The 10,249-nt window shown below is 35.6% G+C and overlaps 2 protein-coding genes across 2 annotated transcripts in view; one reads left to right on the top strand and one right to left on the bottom strand.

Moving 5' to 3' along the window:
• The window catches only part of LOC134840436 (androgen-dependent TFPI-regulating protein-like), a 183,940-nt gene that overhangs the window by 40,629 nt on the left and 133,062 nt on the right, over positions 1–10,249 (top strand). The window lies entirely within an intron of this gene.
• Positions 3,884–6,781, bottom strand: LOC134840429 (uncharacterized). Its single transcript, XM_063856218.1, has 2 exons — positions 5,392–6,781; positions 3,884–5,031 (listed from the first exon to the last, which is right to left on the bottom strand). The coding sequence occupies exons 1-2, from the start codon at positions 6,667–6,669 to the stop codon at positions 4,006–4,008; spliced, it is 2,304 nt and encodes a 767-aa protein (XP_063712288.1). The 5' UTR covers positions 6,670–6,781; the 3' UTR covers positions 3,884–4,005.

Here is a 10,249-nt window from a genome sequence, read left to right as displayed (position 1 = left end):
AGCTTATCTTAACTAGAAGCTGTTAACCATAATCTTACGTCAAAATTTGAAGCCTTTGTAGTAATTTAAGGTATTCGACAAAAACATTGTTGTATGTATTCTCAGCTCAAGCTAATTTTTGCAGCGTCAAAACTTCGGTTGCTTAAAATGATTATCGTGAAAAAAAAAATTGGAGGGAAAGCTGCTTTTACATTAATTATTAAAAGCAACTGAAAATTTAACTCTACACAAAAATACATTGAACTGAAAGCTCATAAATCAATTTTTTTAAAAAAAAATTCCTTCCAAAAAGCTTGGACGGTTTCAAATGTCGACACAGGATGGTTTGTGAATAACAGACTGACTTCTATCAAGAAAAAAAGCAATAAAGCGAGGTTTATCGTGGTTTTATTGCTTAATTTCTAACCGCAGCTTACCGCACCAATGACTTTTTTTAAGCTATGGTAAATTCTCAACTGAACTGCAGCCTTAAGATATATGTGTTCCCAATTTTGAAGAAATTAACAGCATATTTAATCTCGGTGTGGCTTTTTTATTCAGACAAAAAATTACTTTTTAAATGACTTTATTCGACGGACTTCTTATATCAAGCAAAAAACATCAACATCTTGAATTCAAAAGCTGTTTCAACGGTGATTGTTTTTTGTGAAATTGTGGGATTGAAAATAGCTGTTTGAGTTAATTAATGTGCGCAAAGTTTCGTGTGTTCTGCCGTAGCGCAGCAAATGCGGTAAAAATTATATAGTTCACTCATTTGGTCTAATCAGAGATTTTGACTTACGAAGAACTGAGAAACTCAGATGCTTGATGTTTTTCACTTAGCAGTCCAAAAATGGAGGTACCAAAATATTCGCAATCAAAGACTATTTGAAACTAGTTAACGCGGAAAATTAAAGACAGTTGGAAAATCCAGTGGTTTGCCCTTATCTTTGAGCAGTCTTGATGGTTTATGTTCAAAGAAGCTGCATCGTGTTTACTTGTTAATTATATCTATTTTTTGAAAAAGAGCGGCGTGTCTTAATTCTTTTTCGTTTCTATTTTTAAAAAATTTTGAGCTCGATGTGCATTTTTTTCAGACAATTTTCGACGTTTACAGCATCTTCTAAAGAAATTTTTTTTTATCTGGAACTTTTTGATGTCTAGACCTCAATTTAAAAAAAAATTATTTTATCTATGCTCATTATTGTACAATTATGCGCGTTTAGAAAAAAAAACAACTGGGGACAATGGACACGCAATATAACTCGAGCAATTAACGCGTTTGCGGTTATTTGATCCAGCTCAGTAATCGTTTCAAAAAAAATAGCCTGCACCATTAAAAACTCAACAAAGATCTTTTGAATGCTACACAGAAGCCAAGTTGTCAAAGGAGTCCTTTCTGCGAATTTAAGCAGACAAAAATAAAAAGACATACAATAATCTAAATTAGCCAAAACCTCAACTGGAAAAACAGGTCACAACTGGAATCGAACTTCCGAGCTTTGCCGTCTCTAGCATTAAGGTTATAGCAACTTGGAATAAAGCTGAACCATTGAGCTACGGGATCTAACCCGAAAAAAAAATAAACAGACGAACTATAGTCCGAAAAAGTACAAAAAAGTTAGCAAAAAAAGGACCGGCCGGATTCGTACCCCAAATCTTTGCTGTCTCAAGCAGTTATTTTTATCTCTACGTCAGATGCGCCGAATGGTTGACTGGATTGACTTTAAAATTACCAAGCGGTAACAAAGCCGAAAAAACCTGAGCAGAAACCCTTCATGCCGAAAAAAATTCAACATTTTCATAGGTTTATAATTTTTTTAAAGTCCCTCAGAGCACATACATGCGCAAAAATAGCCCAAAATTTTTTGAAACGGAACAATTACCGTTTGAAGAAAACAGGTTTTGGTCAGATTCAAACTCAGGACCTTTGCCGCCCTAGGCGTATTCGTTACCACCATGCTAAGCGTGCAAAAGACACTACGAATTTTGAATGCATTATGAATCAAGGTACCATCAGGAGTCCAATGAATCCTGTGGAAAAAGAGTTTACGGAAAAAAGTCTTGTACCCGGTTGCAATTCCCTTGCTATCGGAAGGGTAATGATTAGTCTCGTTGGTTTTGAAGATAGGTCTGTTAATTAATGACGCCTGTTATTGCAGAGCGTCTTTTTCTTACAATTGTGACAATACTGACAGAGAAACAGGCTATCAAACTCTGGCGAACGGAATGAAAAACCCTTTAAGTGAGCCGAAAAATTATTTAAGGAGCCAATACTTGCCTGGAGAACACACCAAACCGATCTCATTTTACGGTACTTTCTTAGTGAGTCGGATCAAAAAATCGGACCGCTTTATTTGACATGATCAAGTTCAATGATTTTTTAACAACCGAAGAAGTTAAATTTGGCGAGCGAGTTAAACTATTTAAATAAAACTAATCGAGAAATCAATTGTGCAGCACCTTGTTTTCTAGCTTGAATCAGCTATGAACAAAACATATTTACCGACTCTTAATTAATGACCATCTACAGACTTCATATTGAGTTGTTCTTGAGTTGGAACGTGAATTGAAATTTTCTGTTGAATAATGTATTTTCGCGAAAACTAATGACGCTTACTCAGCTCAGAGAGAACATATTCTAGAAAAATTATTTAAACTTCGCAAAAAAAAAACAATTCGAAAATATATAGTAGTTAAGTACTTCGACTACGTATCGCTTCTTTTAAAAAATTTTGAGAGTATTTGTTAGATTACTATGGCAAAATAACATTATTGATCCTTGATAGGTAAACCTAGCTTTCAATTATACTAATTAATTATAAAACTAATATTATACAGGGGCGAAGCTGCACTTCGAAACACTAGCAAGAGCACGACAAAAAAGCAACTCTATAAAGTGCAAAAAAGTTAGAAATAATCCTCGTAGAAATAAGTCTCGGGATCGATCTGCGACCTACATATTATGAGTATCATGCACTAACCACAGACGCTTAATTCATAACACACTAGCCACATATAAAGCAGAGAACAGATGTTGTGAAATTCCTATGCTACAGATCGTGATTATAGCATAAGAGCCACCAAATAAATGACCACTTTTAATGAACTTTCATTTGCACGTTAGGTTGGAAGAAAGAAGGTCCGCATTAATACAGTACGCCCGCAAGTGTTAATGAAAAATATGGTTAAATGAATTGATCTTTCTGGCTGTGACTCCTTTGGTAACTACTAAAATGCCTTAAAAACAAAAGTATCCACCAATTTTTCAGTTAAATTACATAGCTTTTTTTCAAATATCTTTATGAAAACCAAATCACGAGTGCGAGCTTTAAAAAATTTGCAAGTGAATCACTTGCAAACTGCGATAAAAATACCAACCCTAGACAATGGTTCCTTTCAACGCTTTGAGAATCATCGATTAAAAAAATATACTTCATTTACTAAGCAAGTATTTTTTTACTTAAGCGTAAATTGATCCCAGGTTCACTTATTCACTTAGCCTAAAAAATTAGACAATCTTTTTCTTAACACTGATACTCTATTTTGTGAAAAAATTCAATACATCTAAGTTCAAGACTGAAAGGTCTTTATTGTGATACCTTAGCGTCCCCATACGATCCTTCTTTCAAATAAGACCACAAAAATTACCGAGATACAAGGAAAGACCCCAAACTCAAACTACTTGAACGAGTCGAAATTAACTTACTGCTTATCAAGCTTACTTAGAACCCATAACCAAAAAATTGATCAAAACAGAAAATGCTATTCTTCTTTTTAAGGTAAATTTTGAAGTGATTTGAAAGAATCAGCGAAATATGTGACTGAAACATTCTATTCCCTTTGCAAATCTGACGTTACTAAAGTGATCGCCTTGCCTCTCCGCTGTTTCCATACAGTCGATTTACTTTAATTCATAGAAATTTCAATAAAACAGGCATATGTTCATATTTAAAAACAATTCACGATAGATCAATTTGCATCAATAAACAAGAACTCAGTTTCAAAGTCATAAGTTCGCTTCCTTCAAAGGCAGTCTGAATAATCGACAACAAACAATCTATTCATGGATTCAACCATGGTTTTCAACTGTTGTGCATTTGGTCGACTTTCAGCTTTCATGTTCCAGCATTTTTCAAATATATCCTTCAAATTTCGGGTCAACTTCGCGTCACTGGGGACAAACGGCTGCATGCCCAAATCTCCAACCTGCCTTTGCATCTGCCTCAAATTTAAATGTGAAAAGGCCATTTTTGCGAAAACAATTTCGTAAATAACCAAGGACACCGAAAATATATCGGCTCGTTTAGACATAGCGTAATTGAGGAGTTCACCTCTTAGTACCTCCGGGGCCGAGTAAAATGGAGTTCCGAAATACTTGATATAGTCAGAAGCGTCCGCTGAAGTTTCACCTTCTCTTCTCATTAAACTCAGCCCAAAATCTGTCAATTTGGCACATATTCTCCTTCGATCAGTCTTCACTCCGTTCAACAACACGTTGCTCGTTTTCAGATCACAGTGAGCTGTTTTGTTCGAATGCAAGTAATGCAACCCATTCACTATCTGCTTGATTATATTAACACGCTCCGCTTCTGAAAATTGGACCATTTCATCCTGAACATGCAAGGTCTCGAACAGACTCGTTTCCATGAGCTCCATCACAATCCAGTATTTCTGTCTTTCCATGCAGGCGCCGTAGAACTGGACTACATTTTCATGATGGAGGTTGCACAGAAGCCCCACTTCGCGTATGAACAAATCCAATTTACTGTGAGCAATGACAGCTGAGTCCATACTTTTCACCGCAACTGGCTTCCTCTCCGGGTTCCATTTGCCCCTACGCACTTCTGCGAAGCCCCCTGAGCCAATCACTTCTCCCAGCTGGATGCGAGATGAGTCGATCAGGACGAACTTGCTGTCCCGGAAGAGTGATTTGAAGTACTCTTCGCGGTTTTCACTGTCGAAGTTCCTAGTCCTGTTCCAGTCCGAAGGGTTTTTGTAGCTATTACAGATTCGCGGCAACTCTTCTTTCCATTCAGTTGATCCAGTGCCCTAAAACAAGGCGATAACTTTAGAAATTTGACAATAACTGCAGTCCAGATCGACTGGAGAAATTATGTCACTTAATAGAGAGCAGGAGAAGATTCCTTCTCTCCCGTCTGAAGAAAAATGTTTTTTTTTTGTGAATCGGGTGATAGTCAACTCTTCTGAGCTATTGTGCCCGTACTAATTTATCATCAGTTTGCTTGCTTTGATATCAATAATCATGAAAGGGAGTTGTTGGGGTGTTTGGGGAAAGGGAGTCATCACTGAGTATATAATTGAGTTCTATCATTTCTGGTGGCGAGGTGAACGGATTGAGTGACTAATAGTTTCAGTGGCGAAACTTGTTCAGCATCAATTACACTTTACCTCACACTGTTCGTTTTTTGAATGAACATGCTCCTCTTCAAAAATCTCAACAGCCACTGACTCTGACAGCGTTAGCTTCACCGAGTTAGCTGCTGTAGCTGAACTTGGCTTCATTTTCTCACACACAGTCGCAGACACTACATAGGTATCATTTAGACTGTCTCCGCCTCCATTTCTACCATGTTTCGTCCCCCACAGGTCATAATACTCATCATCATCTCCATTTGATATTATCGATTGCAAAATACTTTGAAACAATTTTTCACCCTCCTTTTGATGATTTCGTGTACAACCTTCCTCTAATTCAGTTGCATGTTCTTGTTTCCAGTAACCAAACTTGACATTTGCGTCGCTAAAACTGTTCACTTCTGTTTGCGTTGCTACTGCATCCACTGCTTGAGCTTTTTTGCCTTTTTCTTTATTAAAATTAAGAACATCGCCATAGAAAGACGAATTAGTTTGTGTGCTCTGATTTAAAACACTCGAATATGACTTTTCGATGAATCCAGAATCAACCTCACCTACATAATCATTTTTGGATCTGCGTAGCTTCCGAAATCCAATTTGGGATAGATTTGGCACTTGGTTAGACGACGATTTGGGCGCGAACGGGACGTAGGGCAACCCGACTCGACATAGTAGCCTGTTTTTCTCATTGTCCACATAATACTTCACATACGTCGATTTCTCATTCATGCTATGGTCACTTTTTGAAACATCACTTGAAAAACTATCGCTTCTTCTAACAACCTTTGATCCATACGGCAACCCTACCCGGCCTATTTTGCGGTTGAAAGCATTGTCGACGTAAACTCTGGACGGATTTTCATCTCCACTTGATTTTTCCTCGGTACGTGATTCATCAGCTAACTTTTCTTCATTCGATGAACTGATTTCTCCTTCAATAAAACGTACTCTTGTGACTTTTGCTTTTGATTCAATTAAGTTATTATTCCTATCCATCTCTTGACTTGTATTCGTGCTTGCGTCTCGTTTCTGCATCGAAAAAGAGTCCGAACTCATCGTCAGCTTTTGACCACTGTCCGATTCAAGCGAGAGGTCTGTGAGCTTCTCGTTTTCAGACATAGATTCTGACCTGCTATCCTGTGCCCTACTACTGCTACTTCCACTGGTACTCGGAACATACGAGGGATCGGAGCTGTGGTCTGAGGAAGAGTAGGAGGAAGAATAGATATAATTGTGCGGATAGGGAGTGGCCTGGTGGTCATCTGCTATGGACTCACTCGACACTTCCACTCTGCCCAGTCTCTGGTCCATTTAAAAGTCCCGCAAACCCTAACTGAAAAAATTACCCACTACTTGTTTATAAAATCGCCGACTAATGAGCAGGAATACCTAGAATTGAGCAAAAAAATCATGCAGTAAGTTAGTGCAAAATGTAGATTCTGATTGAACGAAAAAAAACTTTAAACCAATTGAACAATTTTTCATCTGAAATTAATTAGCATGTAGGCTTATTCACTTAAGCCGACGTAATTTTTAGTGCTTTCTTACAGCTTAAAATCGATGTGTTAGAAAGAACTTTTTACCCATCCTAGTATAGCTGGATTCCTTACTATTACTTTTAAAACATTTATTGTCAGGATAGAACCCAAGCTGAGCTTCACGCGACATGTAGAAATTTGGAGAAAAATACCACAATTGAAAAACGATATCTAAATATTTCAAATTTCATATCTGAATCGAAAACGAAACTTTTTGTCTTCAGAAAAATTGAACCCAGATGAATTTCGGAAATTATTTAATCAGACAAGATTTATATCAGAGACTTTAAGACGTTACGCAATTACTGGACTTTAATTTTTTTTTGATGACACAGGCAACTTCTGTGTCATCAAAAAAAATGCGCCGTTACAAATGAAGGATAAAAATCGGGAAAAAATGTTGTTATGACCAGATAACTTTGTTCTCAAAAAATGAACATAGCCCGGAGAAAATTGGATAGAGAAGCGAAGCGTACTGCGAAAACACTGCGTTACAAGACTGTGAAAAAAAAACACAAGTTAGAAAGCGGCAAAAAGCTTTAAATAAATCAAAATAGACAACAGACAGAGTTGGAAAACAGTCAATGAACGCAAGGAGACAGAAAAGACAAACTGAACTATTTTATGAAAAACAATTCAACTCAAATATTTCGAAGTAGAAAAAAAACATGGCTTTAAAGCGCTTTGAATTTAATTTTTTAAAATGATTGACACGTTTTTGATTGAATTAATTCAATTTGACAAAACTGGATTGATAGGTAAAGTTTTCATACCATTAGACAATCAGAAAATTAAATCACTTTCGAAACCAGAATTCGATCACGTTTTTCGCGAGCTTACACTTTTGCTGTTCGATAGTGGAGTTTGTCTCCCTTTCCACGATAGAAATTAACTGAACTTAAGAAATCAAAAAACAAACTGCGAAAAATTAAATTTAAGCGTGAACAAAAAACTTTTCCTGCAAAAAATCATCACGGCTTATAAAAGAATCTGAACTACATTCATCGACACTAAAAACAAAGTTTTACAGCATGCCTGGTTTTTGCCTACACTTATTGTATATGTTAAAATTTGTAATATCATAGACAACGCCGCTAAATTTGCGTGTAAGAAATAGGAATGTATAAAACCAAATTGTGTATAAATTATTCATTTCAAAAATCTTGCGAATATCATCGATTTAGAAAATGTAGATTTTCATACTATTGTATGAAGCAAATCGCTTTTTTCGGTTCATTTGATAATTTAGAAAAGCATCAAATAGATAAATTTATAGTTCCGACTTTCGAAAGGCAGTTGTCCGAAGGTGAAAGGTAAAAAAAAAATGGCCGGTGAGGTAAAAAAAAATGGCCGGTGAACAATTTTGATAAAGTTATGAGGGTTGAAAACGGCTAACTTCGTCAACTTGGGATAACTAACGCGGTATATAGGTTGTTCTTAAAACACCCGTAAGCGGCATATTGAATTGTTCCAAAAAATTGGGGCTAATCATTTGGTCTTATTATTATGATCAAAGACGCTAAATGCATATCTTCATACTTTACATAACTTTTTTATTTTGATTTTTTATCAACTTCGATTAATTTATCCTGATACACGAGCAAATTTTAACGTACATACCTGCTACAAAAGTGTCACCAAACAAAGCACTAATGTTTTACTTGGAATAGAAAAACTAATTTCTGCACAACACATTTGAGAGAGATCAATTTTTTTCGCTATAGAAAAAAAAAACATAGCCAACTGACAGTTGGAAAAGAGTAAAAAACGCGAGAAACCGAAAAAAAATCTCCGGAATGTTTTTATATGATATTAACCCTCTTTGAACTTCGAGACATTTATGATTGACACTTTTTTGATAAACTTGAGAAAACTGGACTAATAGATGAAGTTTTTAAGGTGCTGAAAAATTTAAAATTAAATTCCACTGTCGAAAAGAGAACTTTTGTGCGTCATTTCTACGTTCGTATTTAGAGAGTGCTATTTACGTAAATTTCAGCAGATGAATGTCTATTGAACCCAAAAAAGCATATGTATCTAAGTGCATTTATAAATGCGTTACAATGTATGAATGCACATCTGTAGTAAATAGAGCATTTTACGACTTTTTCTTGAAAAAACAAACAAAAACAATGATGGCCGGTTGCTGTACAAGTGGCACAGAATGTTCCGACTAAATTCTAGAACATAGCCAACTAACAGTTGGGAAAGCGTAATGAACGCAAGGAAACTGAAAAAAAAACTCGCTTTTCAAGAGACTTCAATTTTTGAATTTCGAAGAAAAAAGATGGCCTTAAATATCTTTGAATTTGTAGAACAATTTATGATGGACAATGTTTTGCTAAAATTAACCCAAATTGAGAAAACTTGATCAATACGTTAAGCTTTTATTACGCTGAAAAATCTGATAATTAGCTTCCATTTTCGGAATTCAAAGTCGATAAATTTTTTCGTGACCTTTACATTTTTGCTGTTCAATAGTGGATTTTGCCTTCCTTTTAACAATGGAACTGCACTGAACTCACAAGTCAAACCGCAAAAAATCAAAACTGAGCGTAAACAAATTTTGAGATTTTTTCCTGAAAACAAATCAGCAAGACCTATATAAGAGTCCTGACTACATTCATTACTCTTAAAAATTACAAAATTTTCAGTTAGTTTTTTTAGAGGGGGCGATGAAAGGATCTGAACGAAGCCTAGATTTTAGGCATTTCCGATAGGGATATTGGACAACAATTTGCTCCGAAAAAAGACTAATAAAAATCTCAAACAAAATTTTGTATTTTAATTTTTGACGACTTTTATTCGCGATAAACTTCCAAAGCTAATTGTACCAGATTTTTTAGGACTGAAATTAACAAACTCATAATACTTCACTATTAATACTGCGACTCTCCTATAATAAACTTGCTCGCTCGCTTTACTCGCTCGAAATTTGACCAAAACTAAAAAAAAATGGCCAGAACAAAAAAACATAGCCAAAAGAAGTTGGAAAAGAGTCAATGAACGCAAGTAACCAGAAAAAAAAAACACTGACTGGTTTTTCATTTAAAAAAGTTTCGAACTTCAAAGAAAAAATTAGATGCCCTTAAAGTTCTTTGAATGCCCAGAAAAATTCATGATTGGCACTCTTTTAATAACAATACCCAATTTGAGAAAACTGGATTAATAAGTAAAATTTTTATTTCGCTGGGAAAATCAAACTCATTTATCAAAACCAGAAGTCGGTCACGTTTTTTTGAGCTTAAAACTTTCTTTGTTTGATAGAGGAGTTTGCCTTCCTTTTAACAAAGGAGCTGAACTTGAAGCGAAATCAATCTTAAATCGCGAAAAAGTCAATTTGAACCTAAACA

This window comes from Symsagittifera roscoffensis, chromosome 2 (genome assembly GCF_963678635.1).
Source record: "Symsagittifera roscoffensis chromosome 2, txSymRosc1.1, whole genome shotgun sequence".
Taxonomy (NCBI): Eukaryota; Metazoa; Xenacoelomorpha; order Acoela; family Convolutidae; genus Symsagittifera; species Symsagittifera roscoffensis.
The sequence above is the reverse complement of the archived record's forward strand: the minus strand, read 5'-3'. Positions and strand labels throughout refer to the sequence as shown.

Excerpts from the sequence above, each read along its gene's own strand:
- LOC134840429 (XM_063856218.1), bottom strand. The coding sequence starts at position 6,669 with ATGGACCAGAGACTGGGCAGAGTGGAAGTGTCGAGTGAGTCCATAGCA. Across the intron at positions 5,032-5,391 it reads CAAAAAACGAACAGTGTGAG|GGCACTGGATCAACTGAATG; the intron begins GTAAAGTGTAAT and ends GCCTTGTTTTAG.